The 20,959-nt window shown below is 44.9% G+C and overlaps 2 protein-coding genes across 3 annotated transcripts in view; one reads left to right on the forward strand and one right to left on the reverse strand.

The window, feature by feature from the left end:
- Positions 1-3,990: 3,990 nt before the first annotated feature.
- On the reverse strand, positions 3,991-6,886 carry Erf1 (eukaryotic release factor 1). The gene is made up of 4 exons (XM_077687650.1): positions 6,470-6,886; positions 6,175-6,350; positions 5,221-6,114; positions 3,991-5,165 (listed from the first exon to the last, which is right to left on the reverse strand). Exons 1-4 carry the CDS (start codon positions 6,568-6,570, stop codon positions 5,011-5,013), a joined length of 1,326 nt encoding a protein of 441 aa, XP_077543776.1. The 5' UTR covers positions 6,571-6,886; the 3' UTR covers positions 3,991-5,010.
- A 1,833-nt stretch (positions 6,887-8,719) lies between these two features.
- LOC144155934 (L-seryl-tRNA(Sec) kinase-like) overlaps positions 8,720-20,959 on the forward strand; it is a 30,786-nt gene continuing 18,546 nt past the window's right edge. Inside the window, exons 1-3 of one of the 2 annotated variants that reach the window (XM_077687656.1) lie at positions 8,720-9,275; positions 13,646-13,901; positions 18,419-18,602. In XM_077687656.1, the coding sequence (XP_077543782.1) occupies positions 9,087-9,275; positions 13,646-13,901; positions 18,419-18,602 (629 nt within the window). In that variant the 5' untranslated portion in view covers positions 8,720-9,086. Of the gene's footprint in view, positions 9,276-10,596; positions 10,710-13,645; positions 13,902-18,418; positions 18,603-20,959 lie in introns of those variants that run through there. The other variant, XM_077687657.1, reaches the window with a different exon arrangement.

Here is a 20,959-nt window from a genome sequence, read left to right on the forward strand (position 1 = left end):
AAATTTGAATCGAGCCGATTTTAACGGGTGAAGTCAAAATACAGGGTACCATAATGGTCATGAATTCTAGCGGTTGTATTTGTTCCTTACAATGTTATGATTAAGCATATTTTAGTGAGCAATTAAAGTTAACTAATTAGCCTGGTGATGTCCGAGTTTCTGCCTCACCATACAACTTAACTTCAAAAAAGGCAGAGGAAGACTAAACAAGTCCTTTTTATATGCAACTTTTAAAGGGACAGACAACCATTTTTGTCGAGTATATGTTCTCTAGCTCATATGAAAGCCAGCGTTTTATATAGTGGGATAACTAAAAGCAATTTATAAACAAATTGGCAGAAATAATTTTTAATTTGGCACTAACCGTTCCGAAATCTGAAAAATGGCGGTATAACCGACAGCATCTCAGCACCCATTGGGTGCACGTGTCATTGTTTATTCACTATAGTTTCCAGGGCCTCATTTATTGACACCTGTCTGTTAGGAGGGCAAACACAGCTGTGCGTGCTTCTGCAAAATCATGATACGGATAGGTGCGATATCTAACGAGACACTACATACGTGTCCTGGTCACATGACCTGCAAACCTTGCAGCTACTGAAACTGCTGAAACGTTTATTTATTGGAAACCTTTTAACACAAGTATTTGTATACGTTTATATTGCATATGTATTTTTAAACAGTCTTCCAAATATTTTTAAGACACACCAGCTGCCACCGCTGGGTTACTCTCAGTGTTGCTAACTGAACCTCCATGCCCAGAATAGGTGACCAGTAAAAAGCGTGAAGGCTCACGGGTACATCGTCTGCTCCCGCCACTTCCGGTTCGAAAGCTCCCCTGCCTCCCGTACGCCGACGGCTTTCACGCGCATGTGCATGTTGTTGATTTGTCACAGGGTGCTTACCTTCCAGAGAAACTTCTAGTAGGGTCAATCGTTGTTCTTTATTGAATACCCGATACATGAGCGTTTTTTTTTTTTTTCAATGGAGACAGATAAACAACAAGAACATGCACATGAAAGCTGCTGGCATACGGGAGAGCAGTAGAGCTCTCGAACCATAAGTGGCGAGACTCTGCAGGAGAAAACAAATGTACCCATGAGCCTTTGCGCTTTTTAGCAGTAACCTATCAACAGCAGCATTCAGGAAACAGACCCAGTGAAAAAGCTACCTGCATGTGTTGTACGCTGTTTGACGATTCTGCCAGAGTTAGGGGCATTTCTTCTGCCAAAATATTCTTTTCAGTTTCCAAAAACGCCAACAGCTGCTTAAAAAAAAAAAAAAATGCGCTCGGGGAGGATTGAACTGCCAACCTACACTACAGGAAGCCAGCATTCTACCTCTCACCAATCCCAACAGACGGTGCCGTCATGAAAAATAGTGTCACACTAGACCATCAATACATACAGCTGGCTGCTTTTAGTTATTAAAAATACACATAAAGGAATATGAAAGCCTCCAATTCGCTTTTTTTTAACCAGGAACAAGTTTTCAAATACCGCATCTCATCTCGCATACAGACAAAAGTACATTGCCTTGCTATTGTGTCATGGCTGCCAGCATTATTTTTGGAAGGCCACATACGACTCGCAGATCTAAAAATTTCTATTAGTTCTAGGGCACCATCAGCAAAACCGTTGTGTTTTAAGGGATGCCCTTTCATTTGGTATACAGAACATATACTCGTAAAAAATCAGTTGTCTGTCCCTTCTTTAAATGAATAAAAAAAAATTATTGAGTCGTAACACAAACGTCTTTCAACTCCCAACAGCAACTTTTTTTTTTCATCATGCATAATATACACTTAAGAGGTGTGTAATTTTACAAAACCAGCAGATCTGAGCAAGTTCTTTTTGCTAAATTTTTTGTTCTTTCTATTTAATAGAAAGTTACTAAAATTTTCTCATCCATAAGGCTTCTATTACAGGTATTGATTTTGCATGATACCACTTCCACAGTGCAGGTGGTATTTTGGGTTAAGACCAGTGGTGTACGTAGGACTTAATTTTGCGAAGGGGGAGGGAACGGCAGACACTCAAAACAGAGGGGGAATGTGAAAGGAGAAAAAAAAGAAAATCAGAATGAAGGAAAAAAAAAATCAGAAGTCAAAGCAAAGGACCATCTCGAAATTAAAACCATCAGCATACTCTGTTAAACCTTACAATAATTTTCTTTTCAGGGACATTGCAAAATGGCTGACAGTTGGTAAAAGCAGGCTGTTGTGTACATTGCAATAGAAACAATCATTGGTAGTTATTAGCATGTTAGTGGCCTCGTACACACTCGCCTACGATAGAAACAATCACAGGTCATCTGCAGTCGCCATAATAGTGACACCCGAGGAAACAGCGCACAAAACTTGGACAAAGAGAGGGAAAAAAAAAAAAAAAAACAGCGCTCGTATCTGTTTGCTGTCTCTCTGTCCAAGTTTTTCGCACTGTTTCCTCAGGTGTCATGTGTACCCAACTAGCCCAAAGTCAAGCTTTAGTACGCCATATTAGTGGGCTTTCACGAACTCCCCTCCCACGAGCTGGGAATTTTAAGCGGGGAAGGTGGGGGGCTTGCGTACGTTAGCGGTCACGACACCATACTGCAAAAACTGTCCTATGGGCTAGGCAATGCACAAGGCTTCTTTCAAAAAGTAATGGCGGGCACCTCTGCAGGTGTGCAAGTCACAAAATACTCTAGGAGGGTGGCACACTCTTGGTGTGGTTAGCTGCCTCTACAAATCATTGTGACATTCGTCATTTTACTTTCTCTGCCACTACCACTCGGCTCATCGCTTCCTTATCCTTTGCTCCAAGCATGTGAACAGCACACAGCATACGTAACTGGCTCTTGCAAGGTTTCTCCAGTGACTGAATGCATTCCACTGTGCTTGAGCATTCTCGATGAACTGAACATCTCTGCATTTGATGCTGCTATTCATGCATAGAAACTTCACACATCGTCAAAACAGGAGTACAGTGGTAGTTACCCCTAGCTATGCTGTTGAACAGGCACGGACGTTAGCAAACTCCAGATTCTGCACCAGCTATCGGCAGGCTGAATTTTAGTGGTCACACAATTGGCACTGCCAATAGCCTAAGCAGCGAGTGCACCACTTGTACTTCTCACACTGTGCGCCACTCCAAAGCTTCCGTTTAACAGCTCGTAGTCAGTTAGGCACAGAAAAAAATGGAGCTACACAAGTGTCATGCAAGTCAGTAGACCTTGCTCCAAAATGTATGCAGGGCAGTAGCTCCGTATGTTTTGCTTCATGCGTCCAGTCAGCTGCCCATTTATCACGCCCTTTGTTTCTATTTTCTAGAGGCAACTGCCGAGCGCAAAACAACAGCATTCACATGATGGTCATGTAAACGCAGCTTGCTTAGTCATGAAAGCTCACTACCTAAATGGCATTTCACGTACTAACTGAAAGATTCTGCATACTTTAACGCAACGGCTCCAAAACCCAGCATCGTAAAAGTTCACACGTTCGTTTGATACTTACTCAAAATCACCCTTGAACACATGCAAAGCACACGTTATTTCGAGGTATGCCTGTAATTTAGGCTGTTTAATTCTACCAAAACAAAAGCGAATGGCAGTTTCATAAATAAAAAGAGGCAGACCAACAAGGAAAAAAAGTTATGCTCGCCTGGTAGGATGTCAAGAGGACACACTGCATTGCACGTCGCAAAAAGAACGCACATGCAATACAGTGCCTTTTCAAAGTGTGAACTGCTTCCTAAGCTGTTCTCGAGCGGTATTTTGGGCACCACCTAGGTCCGCAGTGCACTTTTCACGTGCTCTGAAGCCAGGCAGAAACCACAAAGCAGTGGTTCTGCTTGCCTTCATTGCAAGAAAACAAAGCCGGCACTGGAAAAATATCGTCTCGCAGCAGCATGGATGATCACCTATGCTCTCTGCCAATTTGCTTCAACAATGCAACCAAACGTCACGGACACGGCACTACCTACAACACAATCAAAAAACAAAGAGGCTTGATACTTGTCCCCGACTTTTAATGGAATCGAAATGTCCTGCAACAATTCATTATAGTAAATCATCCCAATGCATTTCTGCAAGGGCCATGCACTGCTGACGTTCCACCTGTACACCCATGCCGCCAAACGGCATGTAATTAACACAAGAAATTCAATATCAGTCCCTGTCGCTTCAGCACCACATGTACAGAACAAGCGCACAAATACAGCCAGTTCCATGGTACGCACATTCCTATGCCACAGACACACACAGCATACAGACAATCACCTAGACACGCCTGGAACAACCGACACCACTAGACAAAAAGAACCTGGCATTGAGATATCAAATAATTAAAAACACTGCACCAAATTAGATTTAGGCAAATGAAAATTGTGGCTGCAGCACAACAAGCTTGTATAGCACCGAGGCTCTCTCAAGACGTGTGCGTACCCTGTCTGCATTAAAAAAATGACAATAATAATAAAGCGCCTCGCCCACTGGCTTACTCAAAAAAGAGAGAGAGAGAGAGAGAGAGAGAGAGAGAGAGAGAGAGAGAGAGAGAGAGAGAGAGAGAGAGAGACAATAAAGCCTTCACAACAGCTGCAGTGTAAAGAAGTAACAGAACTACAGCCACCGAACTGAAAATTTTTCTGTAATTCATCATATGCAACCACACGAAAAAAAGGAGGAGGGGGAGCACACATTCGCTCACATTCGGACAACTGTAAAAATACAAATTCTACAACGTCGTAATTCATTCAGTTCTTGGCATGGGCATTTCCATACACTGCCAAAGGCACGGGTCATCCCAAAGCCACTCGATGAAAGATGTCAGCTTGTGCAGCATGGGCAGCAGCGGCACTGCTTCACACCCCGGCCGCGGCAGCCTGGCCAAGAGCTGCACACGGCCGGGGCAGCCTGTCGGGGGGGGGGGAGTTAAGGGGGGGGTCGCCCGGGTGGGTGGCGGCCAGGCCAGCAGTAGCCCGGACGAGTGTGCGTTTCAACAGCGGGCAACCCATTTGTGTTGTTGTGCATAGCCTACAGGTCGTCCAGGTCGAAGTCGTCCACCAGGTCGTTGACCTCGAGGCTCTGGAAGTCCACCCGGTAGCGCAGGATGCCTCCAATGCCGCCGAAGCCCTTGACGAACTGCGAGCCTTCCTGCGACTTGTCCGTGATGATCTCTAGCGTGGCACCTGCACAAGGGACAGGGGTCAGCCCCAGAGAGGGGGCAGGCAAAGCAGAACTTACCGAAGTTCTTGTAGTTGTTGGCCAGCCACTCGAGCAGGGCCATGGACTCCACCAGCTCCAGCTCCACGCCCGTCTCCCGGTCCAAGAAGTGGCTCTTGTCCTTCTCCTGCTCTGGGGTGAGGTGCAGGATCTTCTCCTCATCACTCGTGTGGTTCTTGAGCAGGTAGCGCACTATGTCCAGGTTCTCCCATGCAATCAGGATCTCCACAGAGCCCATCTCGAGGGCCTTTAAAGTGTCCTCGACACCAAAGCAGTACTTGCCAGTGTCCTGAGAGATTTCGTCAAAGTAGCGGCCGATCAGTTTCTTCTCTTGAATGAACTTCACGTTAGAGAGCACCTCAGCAGACAACTCGATGGCCTGGTTGAAGCCGTTTTCGCCACCATACGACACATCCACCAACTTAAGCACCTTGACCTGCAGCCTAGGGTCGAACATGTCCGACTGGCTCAGTTCTGTCTTGAAGTCAGCCGAACCGGCAAGAATGAGCCCTGCAATGTTTGGCCGATCGTTGCTGATGTACAGTGTGGTGGCCACCTCTGCTACCTTACGTACATAATTGTGCCGCTTCTCCATACGTAGCCGGGCAAAACGTAGAGCAGACTGACCTCCACGTCCGTGCTTCTTGGGCAAGTCCACCGTGAACTTGTGCAGCACCTCGCGCGTGTTGCCTTGTAGCGTTCCGAACAGGGCGCCGTTTCCGTCCATCACAATGAAGCCGAACTTGTTATCGTCCGCAAGGAGCGCAGACAAGGCCTCCGTGTGGAACTTGTTGTCGCACAGGTAGAGTGACGTGTTGATGGGCTTGAATGGCTCGAAGTCGATGTTCACTTTCTTCTCCTTGCCTTCCTCTGTCACGATCGTACCGCAGTAGATGACCAACCCGTTTGGCGGCACTGCGTTACGGTAAGCGGACGTCAGAACGGAACCTCACTGCCGCACACGGCGGTGCTCACCTTTTGTGTAGAGCTTGAGCCTGTGTTGGACAGACGTGATTGCGCCAAGAACTGACAGCCGGTTCACCCGGCTCTTTATGTTGGACGCTGTTCCGAACTCGTCCGCCAGCATTTTGGACACCCGGGAGATCTGGTCCTTCGGAGGGATGATCAAGGAGATCATACTCGTGCCGTTGCTGCACAGAAACAACGAATGATCAGAGAACGTTCCTACTTTAAAGCCGGTCCTAAACACAGCATAGGCCTAGTCTCTAACCCTAACATATGCCAATACAACTTCCAAAACGTCACTCACCCGCGTGCAGCCTCCAGGCTTTTGATGAGCTTCTTGATCTTCCAGATTTCCACATTCCTATCGGCATTTGACTCCTCCAAGTTGTACCCAGTGGAGGCCATGGTGGAATTAAATTAATATATAAATAGTTCAACGTGGCCGGTTCACAATAATGGTCCAACGCTCGTAGGCCTAATGTCGGCCTCAAGCGCTTGAAGTTTCAGTCGACAGAAATAATCCACAGTAACAGCAGTAACAGGCTCTAGCAGCGGCGAGGAATGTACACTTCCAAGTCCCACAGTGTACTGCGCACCACAACACGTTACAACTACGATTGCATGGACAAATGAAAGAGCTTACAACACCACCAATACAGACTACAACGAAACGTGACTAGGACCGCGGCCCCATGTGGAACTCATGCGCCTATGCGTCGACGTCACGCACCGCGCGCAGCGCGCTGCGAGCCCATCAAGGTTGCACACCGTCCTTGCCCGAAGGCCGATTGCGTCCTGAATAACGTTTACGTTATCGACGTTGCAAAACAAAGTTGGTTTGCTTGCTGGCTGGAAAATTTTATTACTGCTTTGTATTTGTTATTACTGCTAACTTAATTTAAAACCGCCCCTGCATTTATTTGACTCATGATGATGATAACGTAACTTTCCCTCTTGTATTTTTTTTTTACAATGGAGGAATGATTCTCATCGTTTTGATGCTTAAAATCAACTGAAAGAAATCACCAAAGACAGCTTGCAGAACGGTGCAAGCGTGATGTCACAGAAGAGCTGTGTTTGTCCCACTTGGAAGTCACTGAACACAAATCTTCGTCGAGCACTCCCTTGCCGGTGATGATGACGATGATGATGCCCTCAGCGTTTTTGGCACGTACCCACAAGGGGGGATTGGCCAGGGTTAAGTAGTAATTTGTCATGACTTTGAAATACTAATTTATTTCCGGAAAGCAAGAGGCGGAAATGAAGTTCGCAATGATTAAAACCCCAATTACCCATTAATTGTGTATCTGAAGCAGAAAGGTAAGCTGGAATACCCCCAAACGTTCAATTGGCTCCTTCAAAAGCAAATTTCTGCCGAGAAGAGGCGGCTGTGGAGAAAAAAAAAAGTTCGATTGTTTCCGGGACCGGGCACCGCACACATAGCCCTATTCTGAACAAAGAAATTTAGCCTCGGTATCCTGCAGCGCAGCTCGGTGAAGGTCACTTCGCATTGCCGCCAACCACAAAAACGAACATTCCACCCTTAATATTCCATGTTGGTACTCCTGAACGTTAGGGGTGCGTCTGAACGATCTTAAAGATGCAAAATGAGCCAGATTAGGTATGATGAATTGAACGGGAGCTGTCACAGCGAGATTAGGTAACTCGTTGCCCCTGACGTCCGTATGGCCAGGGATCCATCGCACTTCCTTCACGTGCCTTGGAACAAAAAGCAATAATATGCGGTATAATATGGAGAGTCGGAAGAGGAAATTAATTAGCATGCCGATATAACTGACACCGAATCGGATAATATGATGATTTCTGATACATGTTGCGGTACTTTACAAATTCTGCCATAAAATGGGTGTGTAGTCCGGGATTCGTAGCTAATAACTCCAATCAACTGGATTGCGACAGAAAATACCAATTCCAGCTTTCTCGCCATTTTGAGATGGAGATGCATCTGCACAGAAGACGCAGGATACATGGATAAATACTCATTTAAAATAGCGGTTAATAGAGAGCCGGGGAGAAGTTTTGCGACCGAAGGGAAGGGGTTTGGAAATAATTAAAAATTCGGTTTCTTGCTCAATAGTAGATACTGGGATAACTTCAAGACATGCACTACTACTTGTCCTTCTGGGCGATTGCATTCTCTCCTGGCAGCGCGGCGCGCTTCTTGATAAGCCGCCTCTTCGGCGGCGTCCGGATCTTCTTTGGTCGCCCCATCCCCCATGCACGCGGGACAACGTCGGAAAGAGTTCTGCTACAGTGAACTAGAATCTAGCCTACTGTAGTTCTGCCGCGGCGGCTTCGAGTTTTATGACTGCAGGTGTTTGCCCCTGGCAACGCAAAGCGAGTGACGTCAGGAGCAGACGACAGTCGTTTGTCGGCGATGCTGTTTGCTCAAACGCTGACTGGCACGTGCGCTCGGTTCCTTTTTATGGACGGTACAACTAAGGGCTGTTAAAATCGTCACACCCGCGCTGTCTGCCCTCAGCCAATCAGGGCTCGCAGAAAATGGTCACTTTGAAACGGACACTTTTTCACATTTTACATCCCGCACGGAAAAAGAAGCCTCAACATCATCATCATGTGATCATATTTGCGCGCGCTTGAAAGTCTGTGGTTCTGTGCAGTGGTTACAGCAGTTACAGCACTTTATGGAAGTGGCATGTTTCATGCTAATATATGTGGAAGTGGTACTGTGGTAGAAGCAGTAGAAGCGCACAAGTTCCCCCGTAGCTGGGTTGGCTGGGTGGCTGGGGTGAACTTGCGGACTCGTGACTGCGTGCTAGCTGTGCTAGCAAGCAGCGTCAGTAGCGTCAACCGTTCGTTGGGTTCATGTGGCGCGTATTACGTTACGTGGTGCTGGACACTTGAAACATATTTTTGTCGTAGTGTAGCGACTTGATCTAATGGCGGCTGAATATAGCTCAGTATTGGCCCTTTTCTGTGGATTACCGGCGAGCGGGAAAACTACTTTAGTTGAAAGCATGAAAACAACATTGGAAAGTCGACAAGGATCAGCAGCGCGAAGCGTATCGTGGAGCCCGTGCGTGATTCGTTATGACGATCTTGTGGGCTTGGACACGCAGGTGAAAACGGTAAACAGCGCCTTCTTTCTTTCCTTTTTTTTTTTTTATATAACACAACCAGCCGGAAACTAAAGCGTACTCACATTCATCTGGGCTGTCCCGCACAAGTGCGCCATCCTGCAACGATTACGTTTTCCTCCCACTACGTCCTCGTCATTTTATAATGGGCTACCTCACGATCGACTGAACCCGCAAAGCGCCAATTATTCTAACAGGTCCTTTTAACCCTATCGGTAACAACCGCCCATCCCTACCCTTGCCGAAGTGAGGTTTGCTCCTCCAGTTTTCTGGACCAATTAATTCATTCTTCATTGGGGTTTAGGGGAAGAACTTATCTTATGATTATCTCTCATCAACCTGTGTCAGGAAGTTTAATCAGGTTGGGTGCGTTTAATTGTGGAGAAAAAAATTTGCTTGAATGTGGCAAGCAGTTATATGTGCGAGCGGAGTTTAATGCCAAGATAATACTTACTGGCTAAAACCTGTGGTGCAGCTTTCTGGTTCAGAGTTTTTTCAGCACTGATTTTTCTGGGGCTTTGGAGTGGCATGCAAATTTTTTTCGCGCAGCTGGTATAGAACGTTACGGCTTGCTTTGTGTGCAGTTGGTTGGTGGGCAGAACCCAGATGGCTCATCTGGACTCCTGAGACTTGGAAGCTTTCAGATGTAACTGCGCGAGCGAAAACAAACATGTCTGGCCCCCGGCAGAGTATTTGAATAACCTCAAATACAACTTTGAGGCCTCTGAAACAAAATGTAGGCATTTAGCCATTGAAAACAAAACAAGAGATTACATATTACTTTTTGCTCACATTTTTCGCTATGTTTCGCCACCGGTCATGCATCAGAATTGTGTGTCTTTTAAAAGAACAATAAAGAGAATACCCACCACGGTGGCTCAGTGGCTAAGGCGTTGCGCTGCTGAGCACGAGGTCGCGGGTTTGATTCGCGGCCGCGGCGGCCGCTTTTTTGATGGAGGCGAAAAGCAAAAATGCCCGTGTGTGCGAGATTTCGGTACACGTTAATGATTCCCAGGTGGTCAAAATTAATCCGGAGCCCTCCACTACGGCGCACCTCATCGCCTGCGTTGCGTCGGCGCGTTAAACCCTACAATCAATCAATAAAGAGAATACATGTCCTTGTTTTAATAACCCACTGAGCTCTATTCCAACCACAAAGGAGGTTGTTTTCAGCAATGAAAAGATCACTAATATTGATGAAATTCCAAATTTTCAGCTACAGAACGTCAGCAGTGATGTCATTGTAACAAAAAAGTGTAATCAGCATGTTAATTCCATGCTGTCATTAAAGTGGTATTATTGAATGGAATTAGAGGCACCACTATAATCGCACTATTGTGTTTATTGGCAGTGGCTATTGTTGGCAGGTGCCAATGACACATGCAGTCCCTGTGGTGTCTCTGGGGTAATGCAAGAAAGTTGCAGGTGCGTCGGCACTCCGTTGTCTATTTTTCTTAATATCCCTGTACTGAAGTTGGCATGATTGTTATTCCGACATGGAAATATTTTAATGACCTCAATCTTGTATTCTGTTATTAAAGGAGAGTTTGCTGGGGAATAATTTTCAGTGGCATGATGAAACTGCATAACCACATTTAAGATTAGAGGACCTTTAAGGTTATACAGATTTTTTACTCTTTGTGTGTTTAATATGCTGGATGTTCTAGTTTGCGTGCCCCTTCCTTGAATAACCTAGGCACAATTGTCCCTCTTTCGGGTAAAATCCTGTGCATGCCCACATTCAGGTGTCTGAGTATTCGACAAATTTCGAAGAATCCTTGGTGGTCTAAATTAGTCTGTTGTCCTTCGCTGTAGCATACTCTGCTTAGGCACTTGGGTGTAGCTGTGGCATCTAAGAGCCTAGCTGAAAAAGTAATGGATAGTTTCTTAAAGGTAGTGAATTGAATAGTCTTAAAAGAATTAGTTCTGTCTGTGGCCATAATTTATACTGATGTTTCCTAGCTTGTAACTAACACCCATCTTTGCCAGCGCCTTGTCCAAAACAATCTAGTAAAGCAACAGTACTGGCTTCAAAAGTTGAGAGCTGAATGTGTAAGAAAAAAGTAATGTAGGGCATGTGAAAAGAACTTATACCAGTAGCAAGCTTTAAACACTAATTTGAGATCATACTTGGTAAAACGGGCTGCAGCAGGAACACTGACCGTTCCATAAGGGACGCTGCATTAAAACTTTTCGCCCGCACAAAACAACAACAAAAAAACACCTCTCCATTTTTTTCAGTTCTGAGTGCTGTGAGGAGTAGGTGTCTCAGCATTGTTCTTGTTGTGGGAAGGGGCTGGCGTGTGTCACCACTAACTGTCCAGACTGCCCTTTTTCCACTCCTCCTCGACATGAGTGCAGTGTGAGATGACTGTCACTGCCTGTGATGAGGAGTGGAATAGTGGTCACACTCGTTGTGTTGTCCGTGCACGTATTACCAAACTATATTGCATCACCTGCATTGGTCACTCATTGTCGCGCCACATAAATGCTTTTGTGTCCCACCATAGTAACCAGCCACAACATTACCTTAAGGCTCAATTTTAGGTCCTACTCCTTTTCTTTTACGCGTTGCAAGCACCTGTTGATAGTAAGACCAAACAGTTGTTTACGGGGCAAAGCCTTGAGGGTATTAAGAAACTGCTATCATATGGCTATATGAACTTTTCCTCTGTCAACTTCAGTAAAATGTTACAAAATACAAGCTTTTTACTCTTTGAATCAGATAATGAACTATTACTAATAATTTTCTCCTTACCTTGGTATAGCTTTACTGAAGCTTCCTTGTGTGGTGTTTCCAGCGAATTTGCGTTGTTCACAACAAGCAAATTATATACGTCTCTCAATGTCTGCCATTCTGTTGGTCTCGTAAATCAACATCAAAAGTGATCAAGTTAAAATTACATCCTTAATTTTTCTTTTGTTTGTTGCTCAATTTTCCTTGCTTACATTGTCTGCAAAATGATGATCGCAAAAGAGAGCCATCCATGCAACTGGAAACATATCTCTTAGTAATTTTTAATGTCCTCAATTTGAGGGTTCTAAAGCTAATTCAAATTGCATGCCAGTTGATCTTCTATTTAATGCCTTAAATGCACATATTATTTTTTTTAGCCACGGAAAAACTTCCTCACAACCAAAATGTCGACAAAATTTTGACCAAGCAGGAAGTTTCAGTAGCCCAAAATTTTTTTCTAATGCATTTATAGCTATAGTACGTTGTTAGTGCTAGTTGTCTGTAGTTATCACTTGCTCTTTTTTATCCTTTGTATGGCTACTTTTGATTTTTCAAACATTTTTAGTGTATGTCCACCACGGCATTTATGTCCAGATGCGGTGTTTTCTTGGGTAATTTTGTGCTCTACCTTGTTATCTTTGTTTCAATGTTATGCCAGAAAAACAAAAAAAAAAATTGTACTTGTACTGTAGTATTAGTTTTTCTTTTCCGTCGAAGGGGTGACAGGGCTCCATAAAAGGTGTTAGTTAAAACCAGAAACCTTACAATGGAGACTCATACTGATGCAACCAAGTGGAGAGTGCTGATCAGAAACTGTGGCCCCACACAAGGAAAGGGAGAAAGCTGGGTGCAGGAGTCGTGGCAGTGGTTCTTTGTACCACACCATTGACCTGCGTAGTGTGGTGCTGGCCAACGCCTTCACTGTTCACTGTAACAAAATACTGACTTTCATGGGTCCACCAAATCTTTGAACAAGTTAATTAATGGAGAAGAGGTATTTTAGTCAGTGTGGCATGAGTGAGTAACCGAAGAGGTACTGCCTATCCTGGCTATGAAATACCTGGTCACCCCAACCACTAGCTTGCCTCACGGGCACCTCTTTCGGTGTTTCGAGGTACTACAACGGTCCAAAGACACTTCCTGTGCTCAAAACAACTTGTTGGGCGATTTTTACTTCTTTCGTGATAGTGTATGCCAATTTTTTTTATTCCGCTGCTTTGCATCTTGCTTTAGTTTTTTTGTGTGTGATGTACCGTCTTTGCTGTATTGCACTAGTACATAAACACACTGGTGTTGAAGTCCTTACAACCGAAATTATCTTGTTTTTTTTTATACTAAAGCAAGCTGTTTAGAAATTCTACACACGTCGAAGTGAAAATATTTAGTTTTATTTGCAGTCATATTCGATTCAGAGTAAGAAATGTGATATAGGCACACCCTGAATAAATACTAATAAAAATGTGGTAAACTGTTTGTGAAACTAGCCGGAATGTCCCGTATCTCTGGCACTGTTCTGCTGCGCCACAGTAGTAGCCCTTGAATGCTCGCAGTGGCTGGGCATACAAAATGAGCAATCATCAGTGGGTTTGATTTGGGGCCATCTTTTTTTTCTTTTTTTCCGCAGGCTTCTGTCAAGGGTCTCGCCAAGGAATGCCGGCAGCACGTGCTCGAAGCAGCTGACCGCTACATCGGATGGCTGTGTACGGGCTGTTCGGAGCATAGCCGCCCCACAGGCGAGGAGGGCCCTGTGTGTGCGATGCTTGGCCACCTGGTTGCGTCCACCAGGCAACTGGGGCTTGGCGAGAAGCTGCTGATCATGGTGGATGATAACCTCTACTACCGAAGCATGCGCGCTGCTTGGTTCCGGCTGGCTCGCAGCTGTGAGTGTCGCATGCGCTTACTGCGTTGGGAGGCCACTTTTGTTCCCTGTGTTGTGAAACGGGGTAGGGGAAAGGCCAAGGGTGGTTGCTATTCAGTGTACTGTCAGAGCAAAAGTGTGGATCTTACGCAAACAGCATCCAAAGAGCAGCACATCACCAGCATATGAGTGCGGGCCTTTTTAACTATACACCTGCTTTCATGAACGTCTTGGCTGTACACCTGTTCATTTTCAAACCCAAGCCGACGTGTGCTGAGTTTGCGGAAAGACCAAATGGTTCCAGAAATGGAATCCAGACTTTTGCTCCAGACTTTACAACTGGGCAAGTAAAAGCACAAATGTGTTGTCCTGTTTGAACAACAACAACAAAAAAAGCCAGTTGTTGAGAGCATTGAGAAATGCATTGGCGTAGTAGCCTGTTCTTTCATTTTACTGAAAAAAGCTTCGAAATTATAAATAAAGCAAAAAAAAAAAAAAAAAAGAGGTTGAAACATGCTCACCTATAGGGACGGGGGAACCAAACCTTCAAATTGCATGTCTGATGCTTCACTAGCTTAGCTATTGGGGTAGCTATTGTGTGTTCAGTACCCATCTAAGGCAAACAAAATAATTAAACATTTTTTTCCTGCTTTACCTGCCATTTGTAAACTTAATTTTGCAGAACTTAATGACAATTTTTTCATACATTTATTTGTTCATTGAGCTCTTCATTATCAATTACAATCAGTTTCCTTTGACCGTGTCCTTTTATATGCTGTCTCCTGTACCTTATGAGATATGACGTATGCTTGCTTAGTTTCAAACTTGTCTCTAGGGGTGTGTGAATATTTGAAACTTTCGAACATCAAAGTGGATAACGCGATATCCAATCTTGCTTCGAATAACAAATTTGGAATATTTTTGAAGTGTTTTAAAGTTCGGAAATGCAAATAGGACAAAAGAGTGTCATTTTAGGCAAGCTGGTACTCTGCTAAATAAGACATATCAGCATGAAAAGTTGACGAAGGCTGACAAAGTTAGTGAAAAGAGGGGTGGCCATTTTTTGTCTTAAGTCGGCACTTCAACAGTCTTGCACGCTCAAAATGCAGGAAAGCTTCAACAGTCCAGCCAAGAGACTTTTGTCTGCGATCTTCCCTCTCACTGTCAAGACGGCTGTAGCCGAAACGTTCCTCCAAAAAATGATGGGATTCACAAATAAGCATTTGGTGTTTGGGCAGAAAAGCTTTTCCTGGCTGATTGTGCCTTATGTCCATCAGGTGGCACACAATTTGAAAATGTGGCCAGTAGTTTGAAACAATTTGAAAATGTGGTCAAACATGCAAAACCCTTTGTGCAATATTGGACAGGGGTTGTGTACAAAAATAAGTCCCCCTGACATGTGACAAGTTTTATATTGCACAGATACAATGTTGCGTCCATGACCATTTGAAGAAACAAGTGCTGAGCGACTAAGAAGGATGCTGTGTCCCACTTGACCGCATGTTGTGGTGCCTGCAATCATGAACCGCAATTTGCTGGGGACATGATTGTAGGGGGAAGCAGGTGCCAGGTAGCAGAGGGGCTTTTAGAAGCATTTCACACTTAAAAAGACAGCGATATGTGCATGAGTGACACTTCTATTAAACTGCACAATGCAGAACGGGCATTTTTTAGTTCATTGCTTTGCGTTCTTTCACTCGCAGCTGTTGGTTTTTTCATGCAGATATACAGTAGAATCTCGTTGATTAAGTTTGGTTTGGTTAGTTTGGTCAGTTTGGAAATTTGGATAATTCGTTATTCCCACACCCATCCTCCAAAAATGTATGTAGCTCTATGGCAACAAACATTCACTAATTCGACGGGAAATTGAACGCGCACCGGTTAATTCAGACTGCAGGCAAGTCAAGGACAGCGCGAATGAAATGAGTTTTCGGAGTGCCATACATGTTTTGGTGCACATGTGGTCAAATATGCCGGCACAAGTGTTTTTGCCACAGTCGCTTTGTGCGGTCTAAGCCTTCTGGAAGCTGAGAATGTAGCCTGGATCTCGCAGCGCCAGAAAAGGACAATATGGCATTCATTGGCCTGCTTCTCTTCGAAGTGCAGCTTGCTGACTATGTTGCAATTGATGATGGTGTTGTCATCGCTGGCCAGTTGACCGAGATCATCAGCGCTGCCCTCGCTGTGGCGGATGAGGCGTCCGACGAAGAAGACTTGTGCGATGTGCCACGCCCGGGGCGCCGTGCCGCGGGAGAATTTTCGGATGCTCTCATTGTTCTAGAAAAGTTCTGCTATGATTTTCCAGGCAATACGCTTGCGCTAAAAGGATTGTCGCATTCCCGCAAACTAGTCCTTTCCTCTCAGCTGTCCGCAAAAAACAAGCAAGCATCACAGACTTTTTCTCAAAGTAAAGGTGCGGAATTGAAGAATTGACAATGTGTGTTTTTGTTATTAATTCGTTAATTTGCCATTTGGATAATTCGCACATTTTTTTTCACTCCCTTGAGATCCGAATTAACAAGGTTTAACTGTACTTGCAAGTGGGGGAGGAGGAGGTTGAAATGGCTCACATTAGTAGGTTTGTAACACTTTGCCCCTGTGCAAAATTGCAGAGTATAAGTACATGGTTCATCTATTCAATAAACAGTTAAAGGTCAGGGCTTATCCTGTGTGACCTGCGTGTCCCGTGTGGCAAAAATACTACTTTTTGCGCTGTTATGTCTTGTTTAGCACATGGGCAGCTTTTTCACAAAACAGGGATGTGTGAGTTTAAAATGAGAAATGCTCCGCTAAAACACATGCAAAATATATTCATTGCACTGAGTTAGAGCTAGCTGGGCACCGTACGTACTGTGTGATCAAATGCCACAAACACGCACCGCCTGTTTCTGCTATGGTGGTGACGGGCTTTTCCGCAATGCACTGCTGACATGCGGCAAAGCGGCAAGAGGAAGGTGCTTTTGGGGAATGCCTATGGGGCCAACTTTACCCTTGCAACTCTGTTTTCGTATCCTGATTGATTTGTTGGTTGACTGACTGACTGATTAATTGATAACGCTCTTTAGATGGGCGTGGTGATGTGTGTCATCTCCCAAAAAAACTAATGCACTTATACCCTGTAAATACCCTTAAATGCTTATACCCTGTAAATTATTGGGTTGCTCAAATTAAATTTTGTACAAGTGGTAGCTGTCGTAAGCTATATCCCCCCTCTCTGCTCTGTCTCTGCCAGCATTCCAAGCTTCTTTCAGTCACCTCTACAGCCTTGTAGTTTACTTTTGCTGCTCCAGGGTTCGTTAAACCTCGAAGGTGGATATTTCCCTCGTATGGATTAGGCTGGCTACAATCACAATCCAACACAATGTGCCGTATAGTTTGTTTCTTTTCAACAGACCACACATCATATTGGGCGTACTTCCCCACGAAGCTCTTCGTTCTGAGGCAGCCTGCTCTAGCCTCAAAAATCAGAGCACTGCCCTTGGAGTTATAGTAGAAATTTCTTTTTCTCATATCAAATTTATCCATCCTGTACATACCTTACTATGTTTCCTATTCTACAGTTTCCCATCACTTATCAGTTTCTGCCTGTTTTGCCTATGCTGTTGCCTATCTTGGCTGTCTCTGCTTCCTTATTGATCTTTATGCATGTCATCCTTAGTCTTCTAGTCTTTCTAGTCTGTGTTTTTCATCTAGAGGGACCTGAACGCTTTAGCTGTCCACTGACATGGATTCGTTGTTCTTAACCTCTGCCCCCCCAAAATATATTTTACTTCTCATACTTCACACGATGCTCTGTGCACATCTCCCTTCACTGCCTTGTTAGCTGTTTTACTATGCATGCGTAAATGCAAACGGGTTAGCGTTGTCTGGTTTATTTATAGGTATGATAACGCATCTGATTCTTAGCAGAGCACTGCATTCCTAAACACAGGGCCTGGAACGATTACACCTTTCGAAATTCCTTGCACCACTCCATATTTGTTATACCCCTACAGAGCTCTATGCTTTTTCATAGCTGCATTTTGTTTTCTTTAATTTTAAGTTCATTATGTGGTTGTGCTCAGGCTGCATACTGACATAGTCCTCGGTTTTCTAAAACATTATGTGCAAACTTGATCTTTTTTTGTCTGTGATGTTTCTTTTCTTTCTGTATTGTACATTGGAAAGATAGTAATCTTGTAAAACTCCGTTCACCAAGAAACCACAGTAAAGCTTTTTTAACAAAAAAGCATCGACATATATGCACTGGCGAAGCTAGTTTAGTGACTGTGCACTTAATATCATGCACTTGGGTCAATTTTGGTCTCTAATATTTTTGTATGTTTATAACAGGCGTACCATGCACTTCACAGCTGGAAATAATGAAGAAAAGAACAAGCGCAAGAGTGTTTTTATTGGTTCATGGTCTCATTTAGTTATTTTAGCTACTGCCAGTAATTATGAGCCAGCTTGATCTATTAATGGTATCCCAGCCTCACCTTGATAACTTTGCGTTGCATTGAAGGGTTCCCAGTGAAGTGTTGCCCCATGCCCTGGCAGATTCCTTGGGATTCTGCCAGGTGTTTTTGCTCTGCCCCGTAGAGGACGCGGTCCGCAGGAATGCTGCCCGCATTGCTCCGGTACCCGAGCAGACCATCACGACAATGGCAGAAAAGTTTGAGCTTCCTCGCAGCGAGCCCTGGGAAGAACGCACGGTGACGGTGAACGGAGGACAAGGCAGCCTGTGAGTAGGGCACAGCATCCCTGAGCAAGGCAGCCGAATCAATTCTCGCAGATGAAACTCCAGTGATGCTGGAACTGTATTTTCAATGGTGGGGCTGAAGCAAAAATTCCTTTCGTTAATTTTTGTTTACATTACCGTATTTACTCGCGTAATGATCGCACTTTTTTTCCAAAAAATTCGATGCAAATTTAGGGGTGCGTTCATTACGCGGGGTAAATTTTTCGCGAAAAACTTTTGAGCACAGAAAACTCAAGCAAGTTGCGGGTCAGAATTTTTACAATAGGTCTCATGAGCATAATAAAAGTAATAAAAACATAATGAGAACTCCGCACACTGCCGCCAGCCGCTTTTCAAAGTGATGCAAAATGCAGTGTTGTTATGAATTACGGAATGCGCCGGAACGAGTTTGCTGCGAGGTGACAACAGGGCAACCAACAAGTGGCTGCCACTGTCACAGTGTGGGACATCAAAACAGATATGGGGGCCGACGCAGCAAGCTGAGCGCATTTTTTTCTTTGTCTTGTGAGTACATTATGTGCATTTAGTGAGGGCATCTTTCTCATCAATATTGAACGCATGCTTGCCGATATCGCTAATATCAGCAACTCTGCGGCAATGACGTAGCCATGTCTACTTTGAAAGGGAAGGAAACAGGGGTAAGCACGATCATCATCAGCTGGACTTGGCACACATATGACATACTGCTGCGTCAAGTTCAGGGTGCGTTCATTGTGCGGGAAATTTAAAAAATCGAATTTTGACAACAAACTTCAAGGGTGTGATCATTATGCGAGTATATACGGTAATTTTTTTAAGCAACTCAAATCTGAGTTTCGCTTGAGAGAAAAAATCCCACTTTGTTTTCTATTAACCATGTGGTGAAAAAATGTTTTTGTTACGCACTGCTCCTTTTTTCTGACTACTTTAGTTTGCAAACTGCTCCAACGGACCCAGTAGGTTTATAGTTTCACTTGTATTAGTGGTGAGTTTTCTATTTCCAAAAGAGCCAGACCTACCGACCTAGTAATACTTGTAGAGAACGGTGTATACCGTAGTGAGCGGCCCGTTAGCAGGGCCCGTTGGCGTCGTGCCTTCTGAGCGAAAAGACTAGTGCAGCTTCATGCAAGCTGAGCTTGCTTATTTATAATGTGGTTACAAGACAGGGTGAGAATCAAGTTGAGAATGCACTCGGCGAGCTGCCACACGGCCTTTTTATCTACTCGCTGTTTCGTGGTCCCCTGTTCCTGGAAGTGTCCGCAAACAATGCTGTCCATTTGGAAAAGTAAAAGTTCCCCTCTCTGCAGCACCACGCTCCGAAAGGGAACACATAATGGGCGCACTGCAAGACTGCATACCCACAACAAACACACACACACATGGCTCTTGTCGGTTCGGCATAGTGCGAGAAACAGGGGTGACAAAGTGCAGCAACTATACCTTATAGGTGGTGTTGAACGCCGCCATGGCATCCTTTGCTTAAGGCCCTGGCCGACGTACGAACTTTTCATGTTTTCACATTACGCATGCCGCTGGATGCGTTGACCTAAATTCCCTCAGTTAAAATTCGATGTGACCCTATAGGGGATCGGTTGGCTGATGACCGAAGAGATGATCAGATGAAACGATGACTCGCTCGCTCGTGGTCGACGCCACTTAGCGAACGATGGGCTACTTCAAGAAGCAAGATGTACACATGTACAATTTATTTGCAGGAAGAATTTACAACTTTAAACTCATAGCCAAGATCGCATAAAAGAGGTCGGGCAAGGCCCGCATCGAGTGGGGCTCCAAACTCCACGGCTTTACCGCCAAACTCTGCCCACAAAAGGGACGTCACAATTTGAGAGTGAGGATGGCCTATTGATTAACCCTCACTAGGCCACTTATTGGCCACAGTGACAAACTTGATTGATTGATTGTAGGGTTTAACGCGCCGACCACAGTGACAAACTTCGGTGGGTGCAAAGTTTTACAGTATTGTCCCTACCGTGCACGCTAATGATTGTGCTTGGCGTCCCCAAAATTCCTTGCTTTTTCAACACGCCGTGCACATTACAAAGCGCAGCTGCTTACTATTGACGTATCCCAACCACCGAGGCACCTGGGTCAGACATGGACCGAATGGGACCCCTTGAACGGCTTCACAGCTTCCATCCGCCACGGGAATTCCAATGGTGGCAGGGGCGTGAGGGGGGGGGGGGGGCTTCGGGGGCTTCAGCGCTCCCCCCCCCCCCCCCTCCCCCTTTTTAAATTTTGTCGTGCTGTCAGGCACGGCGACTAAAGCAACCACCTGCGCCGGAAACAATCCTAGGATTTTGTCTAGAACCCCAGAAATCCTGTTCGGAAAGTGCACCTAT

The sequence above is a fragment of the Haemaphysalis longicornis genome, unplaced genomic scaffold, assembly GCF_048455015.1.
Source record: "Haemaphysalis longicornis isolate Haplotype H1 unplaced genomic scaffold, Haemaphysalis longicornis Haplotype H1 scaffold_1, whole genome shotgun sequence".
Lineage (NCBI taxonomy): Eukaryota > Metazoa > Arthropoda > Arachnida > Ixodida > Ixodidae > Haemaphysalis > Haemaphysalis longicornis.

Bases quoted from the DNA above. Each gene is read 5' to 3' on its own strand.
- Erf1 (XM_077687650.1), bottom strand. From the start codon at position 6,570: ATGGCCTCCACTGGGTACAACTTGGAGGAGTCAAATGCCGATAGGAAT. The intron at 6,351-6,469 runs GTGAGTGACGTT...GTTTCTGTGCAG, and splicing joins AGCCTGGAGGCTGCACGCGG to CAACGGCACGAGTATGATCT. The intron at 6,115-6,174 runs GTGAGCACCGCC...ACCGTAACGCAG, and splicing joins GCTCAAGCTCTACACAAAAG to TGCCGCCAAACGGGTTGGTC.